At 38.1% G+C, this 26,554-nt stretch overlaps 4 protein-coding genes and 1 long non-coding RNA gene across 8 annotated transcripts; 3 read left to right on the top strand and 2 right to left on the bottom strand.

The window, feature by feature from the left end:
• The first annotated feature begins 808 nt into the window (after positions 1-808).
• LOC114716220 (double-stranded RNA-binding protein 2-like) lies at positions 809-3,796 on the top strand. The gene is made up of 3 exons (XM_028901188.1): positions 809-1,299; positions 2,207-2,426; positions 2,717-3,796. The coding sequence occupies exons 1-3, from the start codon at positions 1,054-1,056 to the stop codon at positions 3,418-3,420; spliced, it is 1,170 nt and encodes a 389-aa protein (XP_028757021.1). The 5' UTR covers positions 809-1,053; the 3' UTR covers positions 3,421-3,796.
• A 578-nt stretch (positions 3,797-4,374) lies between these two features.
• LOC114716221 (CASP-like protein 5A2) lies at positions 4,375-8,380 on the bottom strand. 2 transcript variants are annotated; one of them, XM_028901190.1, is made up of 6 exons: positions 8,232-8,380; positions 7,682-7,961; positions 5,901-6,033; positions 5,259-5,824; positions 4,997-5,120; positions 4,375-4,832 (listed from the first exon to the last, which is right to left on the bottom strand). In XM_028901190.1, exons 2-4 carry the CDS (start codon positions 7,894-7,896, stop codon positions 5,633-5,635), a joined length of 540 nt encoding a protein of 179 aa, XP_028757023.1. In that variant the 5' UTR covers positions 7,897-7,961; positions 8,232-8,380; the 3' UTR covers positions 4,375-4,832; positions 4,997-5,120; positions 5,259-5,632. The 2 variants fall into 2 exon arrangements, with proteins under 2 accessions (XP_028757023.1, XP_028757022.1); XM_028901189.1 differs by having other exon boundaries at positions 4,375-5,120.
• A 2,333-nt stretch (positions 8,381-10,713) lies between these two features.
• LOC114716219 (serine/threonine-protein phosphatase 6 regulatory subunit 3) lies at positions 10,714-20,209 on the top strand. 2 transcript variants are annotated; one of them, XM_028901187.1, is made up of 19 exons: positions 10,714-11,118; positions 11,952-12,055; positions 12,196-12,282; positions 12,384-12,459; positions 12,560-12,634; positions 12,741-12,794; positions 12,988-13,047; positions 13,134-13,250; positions 13,904-13,998; positions 14,084-14,292; positions 15,159-15,256; positions 15,468-15,571; positions 15,711-15,876; positions 16,198-16,320; positions 16,712-16,794; positions 17,285-17,426; positions 17,619-17,648; positions 17,966-18,036; positions 19,134-20,209. In XM_028901187.1, exons 1-19 carry the CDS (start codon positions 11,080-11,082, stop codon positions 19,960-19,962), a joined length of 2,562 nt encoding a protein of 853 aa, XP_028757020.1. In that variant the 5' UTR covers positions 10,714-11,079; the 3' UTR covers positions 19,963-20,209. The 2 variants fall into 2 exon arrangements, with proteins under 2 accessions (XP_028757020.1, XP_028757019.1); XM_028901186.1 differs by having other exon boundaries at positions 10,716-11,118; positions 19,131-20,209.
• Positions 20,210-21,589: 1,380 nt separating this feature from the next.
• On the top strand, positions 21,590-22,034 carry LOC114716218 (uncharacterized). The gene is made up of 2 exons (XR_003737607.1): positions 21,590-21,664; positions 21,757-22,034. It is a non-coding gene; the product is annotated as an uncharacterized LOC114716218 (long non-coding RNA).
• LOC114716208 (auxin response factor 18) lies at positions 22,029-26,201 on the bottom strand. Of its 2 annotated transcripts, XM_028901172.1 has the most exons (7): positions 26,065-26,201; positions 25,896-25,956; positions 25,561-25,762; positions 24,222-25,431; positions 22,664-23,550; positions 22,452-22,517; positions 22,029-22,301 (listed from the first exon to the last, which is right to left on the bottom strand). In XM_028901172.1, exons 4-6 carry the CDS (start codon positions 25,293-25,295, stop codon positions 22,454-22,456), a joined length of 2,025 nt encoding a protein of 674 aa, XP_028757005.1. In that variant the 5' UTR covers positions 25,296-25,431; positions 25,561-25,762; positions 25,896-25,956; positions 26,065-26,201; the 3' UTR covers positions 22,029-22,301; positions 22,452-22,453. The 2 variants fall into 2 exon arrangements, with proteins under 2 accessions (XP_028757005.1, XP_028757004.1); XM_028901171.1 differs by lacking the exon at positions 26,065-26,201 and having other exon boundaries at positions 25,896-26,042.
• Positions 26,202-26,554: the final 353 nt, after the last annotated feature.

Raw genomic sequence — 26,554 nt, 5'->3', positions numbered from 1 at the left:
AGAGAGATCCACAAAAGTAGCCCACTCCACCAGGTCGTGGGCTCAGTCTTGTCCTAATTGGTAATCGGGAATTACAGATTAGACAATGCCCCGTCATGCTCTATTCACCCCCGGTTATTAAAAAAAAAAAAAAAGAGAAAGAACCATATACATATAAAGACACACACACACAGTTTCTTCAACTCTTCTTATATCATTCATTTTTAGCTCCTTTGTTCTTAACATTAGAAAACTCGAACCTTGCTGGTCAAAAAAAAAAAAAAAAAAGAAAACTCGAACCTTAATTTTGTATTCATATCCCATCCCATTCTTACTTACATACCTAAAAAAAATTACTTGAGTTCATCCCTTTTTACATCTAAATCAGCTTCATAAAATAACATAAATTAGAATATGAAAATAAAGTATTGGAACATAGTAGTATTTGTTTTCAAAATAAAAAAAAGCTACGTTACCCCAAAAGATATAAACAAAGATGCAGAGAAAAATAATAGCTAGATCTCAAGATATTAATTAATTACGGTTAGATTCCTTGTAAATTTTTTATATAAAATCAATTGAAAATAGATTCTCATATTAATCAATATTTATTTTTAAGTATGAGTAAGCGTCAATTTTATTATTATTAACTCAATATATTTTAAGAATTAACTCTAAAAACGATAACGCGGGATTGACTCAAAAGGAAAGCGATAAATAAGTTTCTAATATAATATTATTCCCCAACGAGAAAACTCCATAAACTAACAAAAACAATTAGAAAAATTAATCCTCCCTCCGTCCCTCCCTTTCACTTCATCTTCCTCCCAGGCTACCTTTTCATCCCCTGGGGCCGCTGTTAAATGCTGTCTCATTTTTCCTCCTTGAACTTCTCCATTTTTGCACCTAATAAACCATTCAAACTTTGAATTTACTTGCGCCACGAAGAGGAATAGTTCGGACCTTTACCGTCCCGGGCTGACGAACCAGCTGATCCGATCTGGCTCCGGCTACCATTTCCCTGGGCGAGCCGCTTGCTTGAGGAAGAGAAATTGGGAAGCTTGCGGAGCAGAAATGTACAAGAACCAGCTTCAAGAGCTGGCCCAACGGAGCTGCTTCAACCTCCCTTCCTACACGTGCATTCGGGAAGGTCCCGATCACGCGCCGAGGTTCAAGGCCACCGTGAACTTTAACGGCGAGATCTTCGACAGCCATCACTACTGCTCCACCCTTCGCCAAGCCGAGCACTCGGCCGCTGAGGTTGCTCTCAATTCCCTCTCTAGCCGGGGCCCCTCACACTCCCTTGCTGCTAGGATTTTGGTCAGTTTTTAACTCTCTCATTTTCTCCTTATCAATGGCTTCTTTACTTCCGCTTTTGCTCTACTTCGATCATTTTGTTCTCTCTTAGCGTGGTTATTTAATTTGTCAAGCGAAAATTCTGGAACAAACTGAACGCTTCTTGTTAACATTCACAATGAATCAAGCTCGTTACTCTAGCTAACCTGTCTAAAAGGAATCGTTGAGCTGAAGCTTGTTCAGTCCTGCGTCGTGCTTGATAGTCTTCCGTGATTCTGCTTTACAGGCAGTGGGATTTTCTAAGCAGTTCACTGTAATTCTGAAACACCAAGCTTCATACGTAGCTGTACAGTGGGATTGTGCGTAGTTTCGTGGTTAGATTATTAGTGGGTGCAACGGAACCACTTTTTGGTGGATCATTAACTATCGTTTACTAGCTCTGCGTTCCCCCTTCTCTTCCCATAAACAAAATTTGATGTCCAGCATCTATGGTGCGTCTTTTGGAGAAGAGTCATCATCATATATATCAGAAGTAGGAATTTCTTCCAGAACACAATCCTATTTCTGCGAGTCAGCAATCGCTTCCAATGTTTCTTAAAAGAGATTGACCTTTCTATTCTCTGGTGTAACTTGTGAAATGTTTGACCACTGTCAACTTTTAGTTCAGATTCCCTTAATGTTTTCTCGATCCCTCTTAATGTAAATTTATTTTTTGTGAAGAAAATCCGATTTTTTCTGCCATGTTTACACTGACCTTTCTTCTTCCCTCCCTATCATATTCTTTATTTTATGCCCATTCCTGGAGTATGCACATTCAAATTATTTTCTTAATGTCGTGTTGGATTCTGGTCCTTTGTTATGTATCCACAATACTCATTGTGTCTTTGTTGGTAGTTCTACTTCATTATCCTTACCACAAGCAATTTCTCAGGATGAGACAGGAGTCTACAAGAATCTCTTGCAGGAAATTGCACAAAGGGTTGGGGCTCCATTGCCTCAATATACAACATTTAGGTCAGGATTAGGACATTTACCTGTTTTTACTGGGACAGTAGAACTGGCTGGAATAAAATTTACAGGTGAACCTGCCAATAATAAGAAACAAGCAGAGAAAAATGCAGCAATGGCGGCTTGGTCATCTCTGAAACAGTGTAAGTTTCCGGCTAACTTTTCTATGTGAAAATAATTTATTTCATGCGAATATGCAGAACTCTATATCAATTAGCCCTATGAATACAGAGTTGAACAACCACGTTATAACTAAACCGTACTAAATAATTCCTAACCAGTCGTGTTGCTGTAATTCTTGCCATTTTGTTGAATAATTTTGACCCGATCCTGAAACAATTTGAATGGCTGTCTTCGTTTTCCTATGTATTTGATCTAACATCTCCCACAACAATGATTAGACGTTGACTGACGTATTTTTCATCCTTGCCAGTGGCTAGAGAAACTGCAAGCTCCTCTTCTGAACCAGAGAATAGCGATGAACTAGAACAGATCACAATAGCAAGGGCCTTACTGAACTACCGTCATAAGGAAATGATGGCTATGTCAAATTCTAATTCTCCAATCACATTTCCTAGGAAGTTTCAGATTCAAAATCCCAGGCCAACCAGAGCCCAACCTCCACCGGCTGCCACATCAAAGATTCTTCCTTTGATTTGCCAGAAGACTGCTCATCGAAACAGGCATTTATTGACAACAATGAATGGAAATGCTAAAAGCAGGCCTCCAATTGCAGCAGCAGCCAATAACAATTCCATGGCCCAATTCACATCAGAAAATCGAGGTTCCCGCCCCCTGAAGTTCTCTGCGGTTGGTGCAGCACCTTATGTTCCCATACGACAGATGGGATCACCCTGCCAGAGTATTCCGCCTCCGGTGTCTATAAGGACCGTAGTCCCTGTATTTGCTGCACCACCACTTCCTCCACCAGCCGCACGGTTCCATCAAGAGAGGCGGCCCCTGCCTGAACAAGCTGCCCCTACTGTCAATATCAGGCAGGCTGTTCCCGTGGATGCTGTTCGGAAAGATGAACCTGGTGCCACCCAGAAGACAGATCAAGATAAAACTCCAGCTGTAATTGGAGAGAAAGCTAGAGAGTCGCAGACAGTGCAGGGATTGGAGCAGTTGACAATCTGAAACGTAAAATTCGTGAGGATTTTGTCATGGTTTTGTAGAGCTTGCTTCTTATCTTTTCTTGTAATAGGAATGATGTTATACACTTACCATACCTTATTCCTTTGGTGGTCCCATTTTGTCTGGTTAAAATGCGACAGTTGGCTCAAGTTAGATTAACAGCATCATTCCAATCTCTTGAGATTGAAGAGCAGTCTAGCATATAATTTGCTTCTGCGTTCAATTACATGGCGTCATCTCTGTTTCGAGGACGGCAACGTATCTAACTAGTTCCTAGATTTCGATGCCCCATTAGCTGGAGCAACGGGAATTCATAAGGCAGTTTTAAAAATAACATCCATTATTAGTTAATTTATTTTAAAAATGTAAATTACTGAGATGTATATTTCCAAACTTTCATTGCGACCATATTTATTTTCATTGGTTAGTTCATTTATAAATTAAAAATGAAAAGCATATAATCTATCTATCTATTATACTGTCTTGTCTTATTTAAAATCTATTATACTGTCTTATCTTATTTAAATTGTCATTGATTTGAATTTGCATTTTGTCGCTTTACGCTCGTTAAAGTTTACTATTTTCATTTTATAAAACCCACATATTCATATTCACTATGGCACAATTTGCTCTTTTTTTTCTCTCCTATTTTTTTTTAATAGCATTTTCCCTCTATATTTTCTCTGCTATTTATCGAATCTCACCTCTTATGAGAGCCAAGTTTTTTAAGGATTAGGTCGGATCTAGAACAATATTTACCATGGCAGAAAGTTGCAGTGAACAATATTTCATCACCATGGCAGAAAGTTGCAGTGAAAGCCACTAACCTCAACGCCACTTTCACGGTTTCATCTTGTTGCTTGCCATTGATATGTTCTTGTTGGGGGCTTGAGAATTTCCCTTTTTTGCCCCGGAAACAGACCTTTTTACAATGTTTCATATCTACAGAAATGTTTCTGAAGGAAAAATTGTGTTCGCACAACATTTCATTAGAACAATTTTTCTAAAGACAGAAATTTTGCAGCCAATAAGAATATCAGTGGCAGGTAATAAGGTGGTAGTACTGAATATGGAGATGTGGTTAGTGCTTCCCTTTGCAGCTCTCTGTGACGCATCATTGGTGCCTTCTTGTTTCCGTGTTATCACATTAAATAACCTATTATCTCAAGGAGACATATTCCCTTGTTCGTTTTTTAAGCTTTTCCTTTAGACAGCAATTTGCAGTCGTTGCCATTCTTCATCTTTTCAAATCAGGCCGGAAACAACTGTTATAGCGACATCACCTTATGAGTCCGAATGAGACCAAGGGCGTTGTGTGCAGAATTTCCCAAGTTATCTGCAGTTTGTGATTCATCCTTTCAAGTTGGTTCTTTAAATGGCTGGATTTTTACTTGGTTTGTCATTTCATCAGGGATCTGCACGTCCAAGAGGGGGCGGCTTGAGAATTATTGCTGCTGATAGTAACACTTGCTTTCTTTGATTGTATGAAAATTCATTTGACGTATTCTACGCCTTTCTTTTACCCAATCGACTCGAATGTAAGAATGTAGGGGTAAATATAGGAAACTTGTTGACTTACAAGTTACAAACACAGAAATTACTGATTCTTTCTCCATCCCGCCTTTTTGTCCAAATCAACCTCCAGGTGAAATTTTGATGATTTATGTCCTGTTGGCTACGAATAAGTTCTCCAGCACTTCCAACTGTGGGAATTTGACATAAAGAATGACATGATATTTTGCAACTGCTGGATGCAGGTTTCTGTCTAATAAGAAATATGACCAAAGAGGGAAAAAGAAGCTTTCAAATAATCATTTACCAGCAGAAGGGTATTATCTTACCATCGATAGCATCTGCTGAAGCTGAACAATAATCGGAAATTATCAGCTGCTGAAGAAAACTCTCACCAATTGGCTTTCGTTCATGTTTTTATTTGACATATAAAATATGTAACAAATCTCTCCACGAAGGATAACTTTACAGAGTTTCCACAGAAAACGCCATCCACCAAAAGTATCCATCTTGATCCAAACCGGCCATTTCCCATGCATATGCCTCGCGTGCATATATCAAAATGCAACAATTTATACAGAATCGAAAGGCAGCCAAGCTCTAAAGAAGATGAGTTGCAAAAATGTACAAGGCAATATATGTTAAATACAAATTGCCACACTTTATAAGCTTTACAGATTTGTGAGTGTCATTTTTAATTGTTTTATTGGGACGCCATGGACCAGAAGTTAAGGAGAAATGATGGGATAGTGGTAAACCAACAAACAAAAGCCATGCCTGTAGCGGTTTCGAACTGTACACAGTGATTTCGTGAACAACTACCAAGATCATTATCAATAAGCACCGTGATCCCTGCTGATGCACATGCTGCGGCAAATATAAGCGTGGAAGTTACCTGCATTATACACACAGGCTACAGTTCTTCTCAAATCAACAGGATAATAAAACATAAGTCATACAGAATATCTTACCCCATCGCCAATTGTAAACAGAGTGACAACTCGATGGTTCTGCAACGACCGCCTCACTAGGAGAGCATACACATCAACAATAGCTAGTGAGAAGCTCCATAGACTCTGTAAGCACGCAGCCGCAACAAGGTAACTGGGGGAAAATGGGAGAATCAATAGGAATGGTGCCATAGAAATGTTGCAACTTATCTTTAATGGCATGCTTTTAACAAACAGTACGGACAAATCATCAACAGAAAAGATAAGAACGAAGAACAAAGCCAAGATTTCTTCAATCAGATGTCACAGAAAAGTACTACTGGAAGAAAAAAGTTATATGTCACAGCTGTCACAACATCAAAATGGCAGAAGATGAAAGCACGGAGGAAAAATTGATCCGCTTTCACCTCTTATGACCCAAAACATGGTATATTCTCTATAAAACCGAAAGCCAAAAACATTCATCTAGTCTAAAAAGACCCTGATATAACAGAGTAACACGACAACTAGAGCTAGAAAGGTTGCATTATAATTCAATTTCATTTGTTTGTACATTTAGTTATTGATATCTCAGGAGCATTAGCCACATATCTGGGTCGTTACCAAGATCTTTTCGTTTCATTCTCAGACTGTTTATATGACATAATCATGATTTCAAAAACCGTATGGCATAAGGAGAGGGAACATTCATTATGTTAACCAGCCAAAACACACCGCCCAATAAAGTCCATCCAAGTGAGGAAGCCAACGTAACAAAACTTGAAGAGACCAATTGTATATGAGACATAGTGATGGACAACAGAAGTGGTATTGCAATGAGTCAACCGAAGCACACAACTACCTTCATAATTCTATTTTTTTAGCGCTTGGGCATTCATTCAAGAATTTTAAAACGTCTAAGTCCATAGTAAAGAGACCATCTAAGCTGCAAAACAAGAGGTGTACTTGCAACAAGGAATCAAGTACAGTCAAGTGAGTCCACTCAGCAAAGTGCCCAAATAAATGCAAGGCTTTATAGAAGTAAATCATTTAATCAAACAAATTAGATAAATCAAATGATTCAGAATGTTATTTAAATGTTAGACTAGTTCCATTCTAGCTCAACGAACAGCTGTTTTACTTACTATATTGTGCCATATTCCATCTCTATCAGGCCCTATTACATATCTTCTTAATATTACTCTATTATTTCCAATCCCATTGCTGAGAAGCAATTACCTAAAACATCACTATTTCTAACTAATCATGCACCATCACTACATTGTTTGATCTAGCTATCTAAGAAGCGAGATATGAAGAATAACCAGCCGATTGACTATGTTTCAAGTAAAAACACAATAGGACCCTTGGCCTTGGGGTGCTTTTCTGAATATCTGAGATGCGGTCTATAACTAAGCAGATCCATCAATGACACAAACTGACTGAATTTATTATGCCGCATGCACTATAGCAGGCGTCTTACAGGGAAAATCTTATCTCCTCCCTGCGTGTTCATCTATATCAAACATGCTTATAAGCATAGTTCTTGAAGCTTCATGATTGGGGGAAAAAATGATTTTTTCCGCCGTTCGGATAAAAAGTAAATTCGAGATTCCACTTGTTGTAATGAAACAATTTGAACTGTAAACAAGATTGAGCTCGATCAATGAGGAAGCAGATCAAAACTATTTCGCTGCCGTGAGGTCCAATCGCTGATTGGAATCTCTTTTGAGCCAAGATTTGGAAAGTCACGATTTGAAGGACAGCTATCATAGTCAAAGCAGCGCAGGATCAAGGAATAAATAGCGCTTGAGAAAGTTTACCAGAAAGCGGTGACAGAAGGGAAATCACTGGTGGAAGCCATGATTGACAGCGCTGCCGCAGCGAAAATAAACTGAGAGATTCGCAAGCATAGCCCACCCGGCGTGCCCGGCATACCTTGGATATCCTTCATCCTGACTCTGGGAGCGTTACCACCTTCGCCTTCAGTTGCAGGAACTTCTTCAACGGGATGAACCGAAGCATGGCTCACACTCATCTCTCCCCCACAAACTTCAATTCATAATTCTCTCGCAGTCACAAAATCTCTCACATGTACCAAATCTGATCAGAGTCATGAAAGGCAATAAATAACCAATCTATTGCCGATGATCTAAGAATTAGTTCCACCGTCGAATGTCAGAAAAATAAACATAATATAATAGAACAAGGTTCCTAGTTGGAATGGTAAAAATGTTGACTCTATAGGCATTTAAAAAAAGGATTTAATTTCTTTCTTTAAGCGAATTGTCAATCTCAAGTCAATGTTAGTAAGCCAACCAGAATCAAGGCCGCCCGTGATTCAGATTATTTTTCTTCAAGATAGAGTCCTACCAGAATTTGGAGAGCAGGGTAACTCCAACACTCCGCAATCGAGATCCGTCTTGTAGAAAAGAGATTTGGTTTGAATCTGCAGCACGCTTTCAGCTGGTGGGTGATGGTCTTTCGATTACAGATTAATTAGCCGAAGCATAAGAACCGCTTCTCCCGGGTAATTAGCTGCTTACACGCGCTCATATCTAGGCGGTTATTCACTTTCCCGGTCAGTTAAAAACTCACGCGCGCTCCATTCACGGCATGGTAAAAGCCTTATGTTTGCATCAACAAACCTTCCCCCACCCCCCCCCCCCGGGCGTTTTGTGTAATGTATCAACGCACTTAACATCAACTCAACTATCGTCAACTTTAACCATACTCTTAAAATCTTACAATACCCTGTTCCTCATTATGGGATCTTAATATATTTAATTAATAATATTTAAATAATATCTTGATTGATATTTGATTATATTAAATTAAATAGAAAATATTATAATTAAATGAGATTTTAATTAGAGACTGAAATGAAGAAATTAATAATTAACTTTGATTTAAATAATATTTTAATTAGGATTTAAATATATTAAATTAAATGGGAGCATCGTTATTAAATGTGATTTTATTTTATGTGGATTTATAATTAAATACTATTAAATAATAATATTTTAAAAATAGAACATATGGTTGTGTATTATTAGAAAACTTGACGGAGTAAATATAAAAAACTTGATATAAGTATTGTCTAGTTTCAAATATAATCAAATATACTAAGGGATAGAAATTTCTAGTTATATTGATAATGTGGAAAACTTTAAAATTATATTTTGAGGAATAACTTGGAAATTATCAATAGGCTGATAGAATTTTTAAAATACGATTTTTTTAAAAAAATAAAAACTTTGTTTTAAAAGATTTTGAAACAAAAAAGTATTTTGTACGCAAGTTGTTAATTTATTTTTTTGTATGCATCAAGATGTTTAGGATTTTTTAATATGACTATATGATGGCTAGTATGAGCATGTTATTGGTGAAATCAACTACCAACTGTCACTAATCAAATGTAACCTTAAGATCTTGTAATACCCATTTGTTTAAAAATGAGTTGAGTATAATAATATCATGAGATCGAAATATATTTAATTAATGATATTTGATTAATAATTTGATTGGAATTTGAATATGTTGAATTAAATGGGGGCATTATAATTAAAAGGAGACTCAAATGAAAAATATATTAATTAATTTTAGAATTAAATAATATCTTAATTAGAATTTAAATATATTAAATTAAATGGAGAGCATTATTATTAAATGAAATTCAATTTTAGCCTCAAATAGAAAAAATTAATAATTAATAAGAGTGGATCGCACCAAAATTAGATTTGATTCATTACCTATTATGATTATACAGTATATTTTAAGTAATTCTTGAACTACTTAAAATAATACAATTTATTAGCATTTTAAATTTAATTTAATACACTAATCTGTGAGCATGGAGAGAAATTTTTAGTTTAATTGACAACAATCCTTTTAAAGTAATTTTTTCATTACAATGATTTTGAACCCACGCTCACATTATAACTTGCATTTGCCATTTGAATTAGTCTCGCTTGACGCGGGTAATTAAATTTTAGCCCCAAAAAGGTTAGTTCAGTGGAAATGAATTTGTTAAAATAAAAATGTAAATTGTACTTATAAAGTTTAGTATTTATATATATTCAATCAATAAAATAAATATCATATAAAATATTTTGTCACCAAGATAGAGAGCCTTGATTCAACGTCAGTTCAACATGAGATAGGAGACGGGAGCTTTACGAAGAGGAGAGGTTTTAATTTTCTTATTTGAACGTTTGGTGTGATTCGAGGGTCAACGACCTTTTATTTGTTTCAGAGACGAGGGAAAGAGAGATAATAATGAGTGAACTATTTTGCTTTTATCAACTTTAACCTGTTTCATTTTTATTTGTCACATTAAAAATGTCGAAACCCTCACCTTAAAAATGTCCAAACACCTTCCATGTTACTCTCTCTGTCTCTGATCCTAAATATAATATTATTTTCATAATATTAAAAAAAGTCTTATATTTAGGATCAGAAGAGTATTCCAATTATCCACCAATAAATTTTTTTTGGGCAAAACAATATAAAAAAATTTAAGAGTTACTTACTTTTTAATATCAAATTTTCAAGAGTTCTTCCCCGTATCTAATTCGCAAATTCTTAACTTTTGAATTAGATCCGTTGCTACGTTGGAAAAACTACCATAACGTTAAAAACCGAAATAAACGGCCACAGTTTCTTTATTAAACAGCGAACAATTTTTGTATAAGGTGAGTGCTAAAAAGAACTCGAAAAGAAATCATGGCGCGAGGTTGATTTTTATGTGCGCAACCACAGAAAACGCGAGTATTGCAGTTACATGAGCAATTGGAACAAAAAATGTAGACCACGTATGTTGTAAACAAAGAAAAGAAAAGAAGACGACCACGTGCATCCATTATGTGACGGGGGATGGTTGTTGTGGCACTTCTGGAGTACATCGTTTGTAGTTTTGTACCTTACAGCGCCTCCCCTCCATTTGCGATTATAGAAGCTCCGATTATTTTTGGGGCTCCTCTCTTCCTTTCTTTATCGTTCATCACGGTCTGGCATCTTTTTGGATCTCTTTCCCACCAAATTAGGGTTTATAGCCTTTACAGCGCCCTCTAGGATTCGTGCTTCCCTTCCTTTCTCCAATCCTCTGGTTTTATGTTCGCCTGACTTGACCTAAATTTGCCTCTTTTTCCAAGGGCTTAGACCCGGGGAGCTCCTGCTTCCCCTGCTGCTAAACTTATTTCTCCTAATATTTTCCGTTGACATGTTTTGGAAGCTCACTTCTTTATCTGCCTCCTCTCCTGTAAGTTATTCTGCTCTTATTTTGAGCTTCATCACCTTGCTAATTCACTGTCCGACGTTGATTTTACTTAATTTAAACCGTAGTTCAGTTTTATCTTCCCCTCAGCACTATATATTGGTATTCAAGCGTCAGTTAGTTATCCTCTTCAAACGGCTTTTATTCACCTATTTTAAAATTGATATCAATCGTTATTCCGCTATGCTAAGCATATTATCATGGTATCATTTCCCGGATCGACCTCGACTGTCGTAGTTTTTCGTGCTTTTTGCTTATAAGTTATAACTACAGCAGTTGATGGTGTGCCTCACTTCCCTTTCTGCCTCGGTCTTTTTTTTTTGGTTGAATCTGCTTGGTTGCCCTTCTCTATTGGGAGGATCTCAATTAGAAGACATTGATGTTTCTTGGCAAATTACTGAGTACTTTCTGTTATTAACATCTTTCCAAGCACTTGTCAGCCAAGACAGCATTTATCTACTTCGAAGGTTCCCTATTATTGGATATTACTGTGGGCAAAATATGGGATGTAGAAGTCGCGAGATTTACTCCAATTAAATATACTCAATTTATTTTATAATTATTTGAATTCGAAGGCAAACTGTAACAACATGCTTTTACCTTTAAAGTTACCATGTTTCCTTAAACTGCGGGTTACTGATATTAAGAGAGTCAAACTTTCCAATTAAAGGTCTCTCTGTAGATGACTAGTTTACAGAGGGTGCCTTATTGATGGTCAAAGCTTCAACTGGCTTAAGCTCAGAGAGCTCATCTACCTACTTCCTTTGTCCTCTTTTAGTGATTCCTGAATTACATTTTGCATTTCTGGTGCTTTACAGGTGGAGGCAATATTAGACCAGGAGAATTTCACGTTAGAAGAGCTTCTAGATGAAGAGGAAATAATTCAAGAATGCAAGGCCTTAAACAGTCGCCTCATTAACTTGTATGTTGTGCACATTTTCTCTATCCGCACAAACATGATTGACATTTTCCATACTCTGTTAATCCAAAATGTAATTACATAATACACACATGTGATAATAAAGATGATTCCATTAAAGGTTATGTTTTTTGCCCCTCTAGTCTGAGGGACAGAGCTCAGGTTGAGCAATTGCTACGCTACATTGTTGAAGAACCACCAGAAGATGCTGAAAGCAAGCGGGCCTTCAAGTATGCAGTCTTCTTCTGAACTGATAATTGGTTAAATCTTTTATGTTGATTTCAAATTACATTTCTCCCATTTTTAATCTGATATTTGATTTGCCATTTAGGTTTCCTTTCATCGCCTGTGAGATTTTTACCTGTGAAATTGATGTTATTCTGAAGACTTTGGTGGAGGAAGAAGAGGTATGTACTTATTTCATTGATGATAAAATTTTTATAAAGCTTGAAGTTCTGTATTAATGGTATATATGTAATGATTTTTGTTTCCATTTCCTCTTAACAGTTAATGAACTTACTATTCTCCTTCCTGGAGCCGAACCGTCCTCATGGCACCTTGCTGGCTGGGTACTTTAGCAAGGTACACTTATGGTGCTGAAAGTTCTTTTTATGACATTTATCACCACAGCTCTTCTTAAATTAAGATAAACCACCAGATTGATGCGCTTTTCTATGTCATTTTTCAGGTTTTTGTTTGCCTAATGATTAGGAAAACTCTTCCTCTGATGAATTATGTTCAAGTAAGTAAATAAGCAAGTTTTTGTAGTAGGATTTAAGGAGAGACCTGGAGCTCCAGATATAGATATGCATTGCCTTCTTGACATTTTCCTGTGAAATAATCTTTGGTCGATATCGGACAACCCATTAAGCTGTCTGATAAGTGGTAGTCTTGTGAATTTATTTTTTGTTTATGCTCTGACATACTTTCTGCAGGCCCATCAGAATGTTTTTCAGCAACTGGTTGATTTGATAGGAATTACATCCATTATGGAGGTAAGCTTTTCTTTCAGTGGTACTTATAGTGGTGCTGTGATCTTGCCAAGTTGTTAAATGGTTTCTGAAACAAGTTCTCTACACAGGTTTTGGTTCGATTAGTAGGTGCTGATGACCATGTGTATCCCAACTTTACAGATGTGATACAATGGTTGGTTGAGAGCAACCTGCTGGAGATGATTGTTGATAAATTGAGCCCATCTGTAAGTGAAGATCTCTCTAGATTTATATTCATCTAGCGCTCTAGTTGGGTTTGGTTTATTAGTTGCATGTTGTCCACGTTCTTGGTGCTGGCTTCTTTAGATATTATATGTCTTTCGGAGTAACTTTCATAATTTTGATGTGGTACATATTGTAATGTTCACTATGTATGGTAGGGGGGGTGGAGGACACATTTATTCTTCGGTCAGTAGACAAGGAATGTTGACAAATTTACCATGTATTCCACGCTGGTGGTGTTTTGATATCTCCTAATTGTTCACATGAAAGACTTCTAGGAACAAAACAAGGTTCTATAAAGAGTCCTTCTATTGAAAATGTTCCAGAGAAAATAGAAAGAATGATCAGTTTATAATTCTCTTCCATTCAGTTTAATGGATCATCCAATCGGAGATGCATACAGAAGATATATTTTAGAGGTAGATTCATTAAGCATATACAAATGGTATATTGCATCATCACCTTCTCCTTATGGGAAATAAGAAGATTAAGCAACTGATGGATATGGGCAAACCTACAACTATTGTTAACCAAGGAAAATGGTATAAATAAGATGCCCTATGGCTAGAAAAACAGGCGCTGTAAATTCTGTGGTGTTTTTTGTTGTAATGTGTGTAACAACTTTTCAATGAACCAGAGTCCTCCTGAAGTTCATGCTAATGCAGCTGAAACATTGTGTACAATAACTCGAAATGCTTCATCAGCTCTAGCAATTAAACTTTCAAGCCCAAGGTGCGTAGTGCAAGGCTTTATAGTCTATTGTTTAATTATTTAATACTAATTATGTATTGATTGTTAATTCGTTGTTAACATGCAGTTTTGTGGCAAGAATTTTGGATCATGCTTTGGAATATTCACAATCAAAGTCTAGCCTCATTTACTCTCTCTCCGTATGTATTTCTTTGCTGGATTCCAAGAGATCTGCAAGCTTGGCTTCCCTTTTTCATTCTTTCCGTAGTCAATACATGTATGAGGCTTCAGTTCCTGTTAATCCAGAGACTATTGGTGCAATGCTTCAAAAACTTGGTAATATTTAATTCATGTTTCTTCTGTGTTATGCCCGTGTTGTTGAGCGTTTATATGCTCACAACTTCTTGTTAATTTGACTAATTTCTTCATGAACTCATTTGAAGCTCTGCATCTTCTGATATTTTTTCATTAGAATATTTGTAAATGTTTTGAATTTGGGTTTTTGATGTAATACATGACATTTGGAATGGTAATGAATAAAACTTGAGGAAATTTGTTATTATTCAGAGAAGGTTGCGAGGTTTTTCAATTTAGTACAAGTTACTAGGTGTATACACGTTCTTCCTTTTATTTATTTAAGAAAACTGAGAACAGGACGAACTCTGGCATGGAGGAGGTATGCAAGGAAGATCCCTCAAAAGGAGAAAGATACATTTATACTTTACCTGTGTTTTATGTATTGTTGTGGATATCTTGTTTTTGTTTTTGTTTTTTGTTTTTTTGTTTTTGACTAAACTTAGTTTGGCATTGTAGTAAAACTAGGAAAAAAAAATTCTGCTTTTATGTGTTTTGTTTAAATTAAAACCAGTAGTGAGTTATGCTTTCTAGCAGTTATAGGATTTGCCTCTAGAAAATAGGTTTGTTGCTTATTCCGTAGGAATGATTACTGGAGGTTCTCCAGTACAAGGGATTGTATGTGCTTAAGGTTCTATTGTATTGTTAGTAGGTAAATTATGATTAATTCATTCATCTTATTTGCCATCCGTTTTCTCTTGGGTTATTGAGTGTTTTTTCAATGTGGGGTTGAAGGAAATGGGGGTCATAGCTTGGTGGTGATGAGTTGTGATTATTATGTAATAGGAGGTATGAGCATGGCATGGCCACCGTTTCTTCTGTGCAAAATCTCACTGTTTTCTCTGCAGGTGAGTTGCTTAAACTTTTGCATGTGTCATCTGATGAAAAGGTATTGCCCACAACATATGGAGAATTAAGGCCTCCTCTTGGGAAGCATCGATTAAAGGTTAGAAGTTTATATTTTATTGTAAATTTGTCATGCATGGCTGTCTTTGGCAAATCATGTTACGGTTTGATTGCCTTTTATGTACGTTGTAATTTAATCATTTCATGTTCCTGCTCAAGGACAGTTTAACAAGGTCTGAATATTTGCTTGTGTGTGCGTGTATTTATATGTATGTATTTTCTGTTTTTGACCTATCTACTATATATTTCAGATAGTTGAGTTTATTGCTGTGCTTTTGAAAGCCGGGAATGAATTGGCCGAAGTAGAATTAGTCAACTCAGGAATCATTCGACGAGTTATTGATCTTTTCTTTGAGTAAGTAACTAATTGTAATGATATTGGGTTTGGCAAAGTTGCCAATGCCTGGCAAAATCTTGATTTCTTTTGTGTAGAAGTTTCTGAACTTGACTGATGACATGGTTCTCACTTGCCTTATTTTGTTTATCCAATACAGATATCCATTCAATAACTCATTACACCATCATGTAGAAAGTATAATACTATCGTGTTTGGAGAGCAAAACTGACGAAGTTGTTGATTATCTTCTTCGAGAGTGTGATATAATTGGAAAAGTTCTCCAAGCGGATAAAAATCCTGTTTTTTATAGCGACGGTGATCAGGTAAGCCGATGATATCAAATTGATGGATGGGATGTCATATCTTGGCCGTTTAATGCCAACCTTGCACACTGTTGGCCATTGAGTCACAATCAATAAACCTTTAATTAAGGGTGCAAAGAACCGTAATTGGCTTATAAGATATTCACCAGTAAAATATGAAATTAATCATTGTAATTTGCATCGTATTTTACCTTTGTTTTTGAATGAAAACATATTTAAGCTGGAGTAACATAATTGGATGTAATTCATAATATTTTACATTTCAATTATCGTACTTACAGTTATAACCTCTTTTAACAGCAGTCTTGAATGATCTTGCAGCCAACAGTAGCTGCTGCTGGCAAACCGACCCCACGGGCAGGAAACATTGGGCATATCACTCGATTTGCCAACAAACTTGTTAACTTGGCTCATAACCAAAGCCACATACAGGCCTTTCTTCAGGTCAGTAATATATTTAACTCTTGATGCAACATTTAGGTCATGTTTTTTAATTTTGATGACCAGCAGCAATGGAAAATTTTCCATTTGTGTAAATGTGTAGGGTCCATAAAATGTTAATCTTTATAAAATTTGATATTTTGATTTAGAACTTGTGTAGCCTTCACTTTTTGCATTTCATATCACTTCTAATGATCTTCCACCAAGGCCTATTTTCATCTATATTAGGGATTTGAGAATTATGGCTTGTGAGTCCTTGATGTTTTTCAGTGCTAAGAAAACTAGACTAGACCTAACCAGAAAACTATGTTTACAAGTTTGCAGAGACATGGTGAATACATTACATAAGGATTGAGATAGGGTAAACTTCTTGATGTCTTTAATTTTTCTGCAGGAAAACAATGAGTGGAATGAGTGGCAAGCTACAATTCTACAAGAGCGTAATGTGGTTGAGAATGTTCATCGTTGGGGTTGTGGGTAAGTTCTAGTCTCATTTGTTCATCTCAAGTGCTTTGCAAAAGCCAAAAAGCGTTACTGGCCAGGCCAAGATTATTTTTCTGAAGTGTAATATCTGTTAGATTTTTCTGTGCTTGATATAAATTAGATGAATTAAAGTAGGCAAGATCCAATGCCCTTGAATAAATAATGAAGACCGAAAGTGAGCTTTTCTCCAGTACAAGGGTCAGGGAAGTTATCTACACATAACCTAAGGTTGAGGTGGGTTATGCATTAATTTAGCATGGGAAAAACTATGTGATAATGATAATGATAAGTATTATATATAACTTAACGTATTTTGGATGGGGTTGTAATATTTAATAATTATGTGGCGCTTGTTTACTTGTTATTTTTTTTATGGCTTGGTGCAAATGATCGTTAATTGTGCCTTTTGTCTGCGTTATATGCTCCCTTTTAAGTTGCGAATCCTTTCTCATTTGGCATTATCTTATTTTTCCTGTGTGCGCAGACGCCCCACTGCATTACAAGATAGGATGAGGGATAGTGATGATGATGAGCTTCATAATAGAGATTACGATGTTGCAGCATTAGCCAATAATTTGAACCAAGCTTTTAATTACAAAATTTATGGAAACGAGGATAATGAAGAGGTTTGTAGTTGGCTGCCTCCTCTCCCCATATCTGTGCATGCATGTACACATTTGTGTGCATCTATGTGCATTCTTGAATCCTCCAAGTTCTTCTTCAGATTTTCCTTCTGGGGTTGAGCATCATTATTTGGTGGGTTGTATGAGCTGGAAAACCTATATTGTGGTTTAATATCTTGACTGTCTTTGTTTTAGGACCATGGAGGACTTGGTCGAGATGATGAGGTAAAGGCTCTGATCTTCGGTGACTAAAGTAATTTTTTTTGGCTGATCTTGCCATTTTTTGGGAGAACAAGAGCCAGCTTGGTTAAAATAAAATGTCTACCTTCTGAAAAGTGGGTGACTAAAGCTTTTTATGGTCTGCTATCCGCGCAACTGTCAAGCACATTGCTGACTTGTTCTGTGATTTGTAGTTTACCATTTGAGCATGAGTTGTCCTTCCTTTGAATGAGTCCCATGCAAAACAAACTATCTTGTGGTCTTCTACTATTTTTTTTTTAAGATATGCTGATGCATTGATAAGTTTGTTGCACAAAATGCAGGATGTCTACTTTGGTGATGATTCTGCTGAGGTAGTCATATCGTCTCTAAGACTTGGTGATGATCAAGGAAGGTCAGTCTCCAATATGTATATGACTAGATATTTATGTTGAGAGGTATTTGATCTAGCTAAGGATTAATTGACTAGTACCATGTCTACTGTATTGAGTTAATATCTTTCCAGGTTTTCTTGTATGCTTCATCTTCCACTTGTCATCCCTTCTGTCCTCAAATTATTATGCTCTTCCCAAGACAGTGACAGAGAATAGTGGAGGGTGAAGTCACATAATATTGGGAAAGGGACATTTTTTTAATGCAACTATGGAAGAACGAAATGCAGATTTTGATACGGGAGGCAGCATATTCTATTAGCCCTTTTTGTTTGTCCAAGTGTTTGTAAATCATCAAGCAGGGGTTTTCATTCTTTCCCTCAGCCTTCTTCATATGGAATGCCTAAATCCCCCGTTGAGTATTATGAGATGTTTTATGGGGTAATTAAATTGGTTAGTTCTTCTCTCTCAATAACTAGTTTTGGGGGGAGGGCTTCTCAACCCAATTGGGTGCTTGTCAATTGGTGTCAAAGCTAGTGGTCAATGGTTCTAGAAAGGACTACCCTAAAAGGGTTCTGAGCTGGTGCAGAAGTTGAGTGGAAGTATTGTTGAGTGAAAACACATTGATTGCCTAGGTAGTTCAAAGTACAAGTCTCATGAAGTAGTATGGGGTATTGAAGTGGGTTGGTTCTCCTGTCTTTATAATTATAAAGACAGGGGAACCAACCCACTTGACTACTTGAATACCATCAAAATTTAATTTATCCATTGATTCTATGCCAATTTATCACACCAACACACTTGACTAGTTGAGTACCATCAAAATTTGATTTATCCATTGATTCTATGCCAATTTGTCACTGAAACTACTTAGTTTTGTTCACTTTACCCATTTAGGTTTATGGATGTTCAAACTCACTCTTGCATTTCAACTGTTTGTGAAATCGGGTTAAGTTCTATAATTCTATTGTTTTATGGTGCTCGATTTTCCCCTCGTCATTTTGCTCGATAACTATCGGTAATGAAGCTTAGGATCTGTGTTAGTGTATCTCTATAAATCTTCATTTTGATATCGAAATAAGAGGGCTTCTTGTATTTTTATTTTTTTAATGTGCAGTAGCCTTTTTACAAACTCCGACTGGTTTGCATCCCAAGATGACAGAAATGTAAGTGTGTTTGGGGGAACATCATCATCTGAGATGATGGATGAGATTAACTTGAATGGAGGTACTACAAATGGTGCTAACAACAGTAGTGATGATGAGGTAGTGGTAGGGGAGGAAGAGGAATCGGCTGAAAACAGAAATACCACAAATGGGTCGTCTAACTTGAGTACAAACTTCTTCAGTGGATTAAGTGACCGCAAATCAATGAATGGCGGCACTCTAAGCTCGGAAAGTGAGAAGGTAGGTGCTGCGCATGATATGGGATTTTTCAGGTTTGAGGCATCTGAAAATGAGGACCTGTTTGGGGATAGGCCATTACCTGACTGGGTGGGAGGGGCTGAACCATCAGATATGCAAGTTTCTGGTTCAAGCACAAATCCTTTTGTTGATCATGATGATTCTGACAGCGATATATCTGCTAAATCTCAATTAGGCAGCCCCAATTCTTGTTCACCTTCAAGTGGGGAATCCGCACTTACAAATGGTTTGTCAACTACTAGAGATTCAAGTGAGCGGGAAGGGGACTCGAGTCAGAGATCGGCACCAGTACCTTCCCTTTTTGAGGAGGATGTTGAATTTGTTGGTGTGGAATTAGAAGGTACTGAGAAAGCTATGGAGCAGGCTCTCAAAGAAGGAATAGTCGGGGAAGCAGGACCGTTGAAAAGAAATGTTGTCCCGAAAGTGCCAGAAAAGGATAACTCTGAAGAGGGCGGACCTGGAATGAAGGAATTCAATGACGCAAATTACTGGAGGGTTGATCAAGAGGTTGCTGTTCTGGAGTGAGATGGAATAGCAGCAAATCTTGTTTCTGTTACTTGTTGTATGAATAGTTGCACCGTGGCTAACGTAACCCCATTCTAGGTTCGCAGGGGCCTATGCAGCAGATTTATGTACAGTGTATTTTCGTTTCGATTCCCTTTCGTTAGATATTAAAGCCTTGTTCATTGTTTGAAGTTTTGCCACCTGTACGTGATTTATGGGTATCCCCCTCATTTATGGAAATTTCAAAAAAAATTTCTGGGTCCGTTTACCTCTTGATCTAAACACCGTCTCTAGGGCTTCTGCTTTTGCGTCGATTATATATAGATGCATTAATTGGAAGAATACCGTGAATGAATCCCACGTAGTTCTCGAGTGTTAACTATGTTATGAATAGAAAGTAGTGTCAAAGTGACAAAGGTTTGACCTGTTCGTCTTAAACAAATAATCGACTCTCGTTGGGCGCGCGTTGTTTGTATTTACCAAGAAGCTTGAGAAGTACTAAAAGCCTCTAATATTATATCGACCTCAGTATTCAATGACGCTGCCTCATTTTTCGTAGGCGAGAAATCGTTCGTCTCGGGCTAGATCTTGTCGCAACGTTACGAGTTGATGACGATACTAGGTACTAACGACCAATTTTTTAATACAACGATATCATACTGATGATTGAAGACTAGATTCTCCCTAACCAATCAGTCATTACTCTTTTAAAGATCACTGAACTTCGCTGAACCGAAGCGATTTCTTGTTTTTTGACCAGCTACTGATATTGATGATAGGGGTTAGAGGCAAAGCGTGGGGAAGGAAGGGAAGAGAGGGAGAGTCAAATGTTCAAAAAGGGCCCGACCATCAAAACGGCGACTCGGCTGGGGCGCTGCGTCTGCTTGCACGTGAATGTCTTGTTTTATCTCTTTTTTTAACGTTGGTCCCACACGCCCCCACGTGTGACTTTTGCATGGGACTCCTAAAACAACCCTTAGATTTAGGGTGGTTGGGCAAATGGCAAGCCCGTCTCGGTCTCCAACATCTCCGGGAGACTCTCTTCTTCAAGACCCCTCATGCACCGTCGCACATCAAATATCGCTGCTTGAATTTCTAAATATTTTTTCCGGGGAACACGTGAGGATTCCACAGCGATTGATCCACAGACTGCAGACTGCCCAGACCCAGATCATGTTTTCTGGATTTTCAGATCCCAATCTCCTAGATACCCTCAACTCTACCGGCCTTGCTGGTTTATATTATATCATTACACATTTCTATCTTAGAATAATACATATCTTTTCTATAACTTGCTTTCCGGTTTATTAGGATATATTTATTTCTATGCATTAGATTTTCATAATTAAATGTTAACAGCATTTTTTTTAAGAAAAGAAAGTATTGCAAATTCTCTACATACTAATTACAGAAAAATTATCATTTCTTGTTTCTGAGAATTGCTTAGAGGGATAATAATTATTTATGACTGACAGGGTGACAAGGAAGGCATCCGACTTAGAGTACATTTAGAATAGCTTATAAGTAGTTTTTATATTCATGATTTATAAAATACAGGATAAATATGTAAAAAAAATGTTTTGATTTATAAAAAACATGCTTATAAGTGATTTTTACAGCTAAGCCGCAATTAAAGGATGCAGGAAACATAGCTTTCCTTTATCCTGCGACTATGAGGGTTCGCTTTCTTCGATAACTCATCATGTCCTCCGAGTACAAAAAGGTACTATTCACTTTTTTTCCCCCCCACTAAATGCTTCTTAAGGTTTCGATTCATAATTTTCTGACGGTAAATTCCACAATTGGTTATCTTAGGAAGCTAAAAGGGACGAAGTTACGAAGTTTCAGAACACCCACAAACAGAGGACCGTCAAGTCGGGGGGCAGTAAACAAATCAACGAAGGCCAAAAGTTTAAATATTTTCATCCTTGTACAATCTCCAGATGGCGTGGCCTGATCATGATTGGAGATGCGAAAGCCGACACACAATAAGCACATGAATAATCAGAGTCAACTTCCACAGAGCAAATAAGGTGATCGTGGAGACACACAGCAGTGGCGAGCACAATGTTGAAAAGAAAGAGGGCTTCACAGAAACGAAATCTTGGCTAATGATGATGATAACAGTTATAATATTGGAAACAATAGTTTACATGAGATGGGATCATTATTTGTTGGGACATGTGGACTTTAAGAAGAAAACGAAGATGCCAACGTTGATAAGATATTCAGTTCATATTCAGCCGCTTCCAAATTTATGCCCTTCAATTTCTTCTCACATCTCATGCCACGCCACGTTAAGCACAAACGCTAAGAGTGCCTCTTCGATTCCATTTGATGCATCTATTCCATGTTAATATCTGTAAAACAGACCCTTCTTGGTCACCACTTTGATAGTCCATAAAAAGGCCAAGCAGATCATACTACAAATATTAAAGTATAAATTGGACCCCATAAGATCGCAAGGGGCGACTTGGAATATGAAGGTATAGCAAGCTCTCACCCTTAACTCTTAAAACTCTTTGCTGGCTGAATTGGTCAGAATTGTCAATCTTTTTGCCGTTTTCATGAAGTCACTGCAGGGAGATCCCAGAGAAACAGAAACACAATAAATATATGACTTAACACAAGTTAGACATTCATGACAGAGCCAGATTTAAGTCCTTGGTGAAGATAAGATGATGATTGAAACTAAGATGAGAGAAAGTAACACAAACGGTACCTGAAGGGTTCTAATCCAGTTTGCTTAACAGCACCCGATGCATCATAGTAGAGTACATGGCGCAACATTGTAGATCTTTCAATTCCAAACATGTTGGCCAGTCTTCTGTACAGCTCTTCATAAGAACCAAGACACGACAGGTCAAGGGTCCGTCCCACATCTTCAGATTCCATGAAAACCTTGCAATGACCATTATCCAAGCCTAGTTGCCAAGAATACTCAACATTAGAAGATTTCCCAGGTGAAAACTGCGGAGAAAGACCAGCTTGCGAATCACCCAATTTGCACCTTGTCTTGTCTCTGTTTTCGGCTGGCAAATCTTTTTCAGTAACACTCTGAGACAACTTATCACTAGAACAGCTTCGAGAAATTTGTTGCTCAGTGAGTATTGGTTGACCAAAAAGCAAAAACCGGTGTCTCTTCACATTATCAGATTTCTCTAAACTCTTACAAGAATTTCCCACGGTTAGCAAGCAAGACAAGCTTTCATTGTTCCCGCCATTGTTTGCCATCTTGCCATTGGACATTCCAGGATGTATATCAAGCTGCTGGATGTTAGTTGGAAGCAACCCCAACTGCACTTTATTGTTAAGGTGGAGATCTGAAAAAGATATTCCAAATTGAGCATGCCTGGCTCCCTGTATGCCTGCAGGAGCATTATCAGATAGACAACACGAGGGGCTGCTAGGCCCAAGGGGGTTGCCTGAAAATGTCGGTATTTGAAATTGACCATCAAAGGGGAAGTCCGAGTGTTGTGGAAGCCGCAGCTTCTTCCTTGGCGCAGAAAAAGGTGTGAAATGAATGACTGGCATGTTTGATACCAATTCTACTAACCATGGGCTAACGCGCTTCACATTCTGCAGCAGACCTGGTTCATCCCAAGTAACCTGCGTTAAGGATCATGATCAATCAAGATTGCATGACAAAATTCTACCGGAATAATTTGAATTAAAATCCGGAGTGAATGCACTCAAATCTATAGAGCAAACACCTCTTTTTTCCCCAGAAAAGAGGCTAGTTCATATTTACATGTATATAGTAGGACAAAGATTATGATACAATAACCAAATATCAAATGTCATCAACAACGGGCATTATAGGCCTTCCAAAGGTTAAGCCCCTGCTATCTATTGAGATGGATATAGGAGGAGAGGGACGAGAATTGCGGGAATTAACACATACTCTAGTTTTAGAATTCACAATTGCCCATGCATTATAGAAATTCCAGGAAAGTGAGGATGTGTTGTAGCGGGGGAAGCTTCAGGCGTCATAGATTAAAAAGATCTATTTTGTTAAAGCACTGTGTTCCAACTGCCACATAGATTTACTTAACTAGCATGCCCAGACCAGTTCATATTTACTTCAAAAAATTAAACTACGAGAAATCAAAGAACATTTCGTTCACCAAAAAAGGCAAAAAAAAAAAAAAGAACATTTCAACAAAGATGCATGGAGAACGAGCCCTTTAAACCCCCTAACAAACAGGATCGCAAGAATGCTCACCAACATGTTGATTAAAAATAGAAAGGAACATAATAAAGTAGGGAAGAGAGAGCACCTGAAGAAGTCGCCAGGGGGAGTTGGGCCAACGCACGGGATCGACAACCTGAACAGAAGCAATGGTCCCCATGAACCAGCTGATTCTAGAAGAATCCTCGGTCTCAAAGGCCATCTTGAACCTCATGCTACAGCACCATTGGGTTCTCATTGCAGCTCTCACAGATGCAGCTTTAACACAAAACTCTGGAGTACTAGCTCGAGGATAATAAACTACTTCAAATGCCTGACCACTAGCGGCCAGTGTCATAGCCTCCATCACAGATTCAGGCCTCACGTTTGCTCTTCCAGGGCTTGAATTCCCACAAGCATTAGGCAGTAATTTGTTCTCCTCCCTCAAGAAATAAGAGAAGCCCCCACAAGGGCCCACACCACTTCCGGCACTACCACGCCAGCCAGCGGATGGGGTTTGCATCCGGCTGCCAAAACCACCGCGTTTTGCTCGGCGAATTCCGACACAGAGTTCGCCGTTTTCAGCCCTCAAAAAAACAATAGAATCCCCAGCAACAAGTTTCTTTTGGTTCACGAAAGTGCTCCACCCAGTGGTTAGTAAGTGCCGACGAGGTGTTCCCCTGTATATATGTCTGAAATTCCAAGTTTCGCCATGAACGTCCTTGGCAGCCACAGTTTGGACGGGTGGCTCGGCAGAGTAATCCAGCCGTGGGAAGATGGTTTCTGCGCAATACCTTGGAACAGAGAAGCCCCCACCATTGTTCGCATCAGATTGGGTTAATGTTTTCGCAAAAGATGCTGGTTTTTCTGAATTCTCCGATCCCTTACCATCCGTAACACCGTCGTCGTCGTAATCGAGCTCGGAATTTCTCACAGGAACCAACCTTATCTTAGCAAAAACTTCATCAGTTTCTGGGTCGGCCAAGAATTTCACCGATACCACATGACAAAGAATAAGCGGCGGAATCCTTAAGGAAGGGGGAAAATTAAGGTTGGCCTGAGCGTGCTCGGCGTGGCCTTGGGGAAAGTAAAAAACTTTGGAGTTCACCGGAGGCATTTGAACCATACCTCCGGCGCAAGCGTGCCAGAGTTGCGGATCCAACCTCTTCTCAACTTCCCTCATTAATGATTAGTTCTTAAAATGGATACTTGGTGATTACCGGAAGAGACTAGGAGATCAAACAGTGCTAGCAGCGTTCTTTCCTGTTTTTGGTGAGGGAATTAAAGTCTTCTAGGCTCTGCGATTCTCTCAGTAAATGCTGCGAGTGGAGAGTCAAAACGATCCAAAATGCGTTGAACAATTAGACACTAATAATAAATTAAGCCGCTTCTCTTAATTTTGAGGAATAATTAAAACAAGGGAGAGAGAGCAAAGAGAAACTTTTTACCTTTTTGAGCGCCGCAAAGGAGGAGGAACCTTGATCGATTCCACGCTTCAATCAAAACTTCCCTCCAACAAAAGAAACCAACCTCTGGTCCCTTATTTCAGAAACCTTCGTTTCCATGCACGCCATTAACAGTAAATTGTCCACAGGAGAGGACACCATGAAGAAGAAGAATCGAAGACAACCATCCAGAGACTTACTGGCCCTGCTTACAAATAAAGCAAATTCAGAAGCAGTCCGTCTCTTAAAAAAATGAAAAGCTCCGAAGAAGCTGAATCTGAAGCTCATCGTCCCGAACACAACAACATGAGGAAAGAAAAAAGCCTCAGCTTCCTCACCTGATGATGTTCCATGTTGGTTCCAGATCTCAAAGAACCTCTCTCCTCTTCTCTCACACACCTAACAAAACAAACAGCCGAGTCCTCAACCGAAGAAATACGATATCAAGAGGAATAATTAATAATTAATAATTTAATAATATTTAATAAAACAGGAAAGGAATTTTACAGCCTCCGACGAAGATGGCAGTAATTAAGAGGTATGTGAGGGTATATATAACACAATGTCAGAAAATATTGCGAGTATCAACTTTAAACTCGGTAATTCTGGCGTCTCAGGAAGCAGAGGTACGAGCGGTAATTATAGCCCTGCTCACCGATGCCTGAACATCCCCCCACCACTGTACTCCAGTCATAAGTTGACAAAGTAACGCACTTCATATTTTGTTTCCGAATGGCGAATAGCACCAAAAGCAATTAAAAGCAGCAGGTATGATATTGTTGTTGTTATTATAAAATACAAATAATAATTAGGATTTTATCTTCTGGCGCCCAGTGGGCCGAGAGAGAGAGAGAGAGAGAAGGGGACCGGCGATTGGCGAAGGGACTCCGGGCGAAGCATGTGGAGCACGCGCCAGAAGGAGCGTGAAGAAGACTTGGCACAGAAGTGAGGGCCCGCGATTTTTTGGTCGGACGAAGCGTAGGGAAAAGCGGTCGTC

This window comes from Neltuma alba, unplaced genomic scaffold, assembly GCF_004799145.2.
Source record: "Neltuma alba isolate B1F8T4 unplaced genomic scaffold, ASM479914v2 tig00011648_pilon, whole genome shotgun sequence".
Lineage (NCBI taxonomy): Eukaryota > Viridiplantae > Streptophyta > Magnoliopsida > Fabales > Fabaceae > Neltuma > Neltuma alba.
Note: the sequence above shows the minus strand (reverse complement) of the source record. Positions and strands in the feature narration are given on the sequence as shown.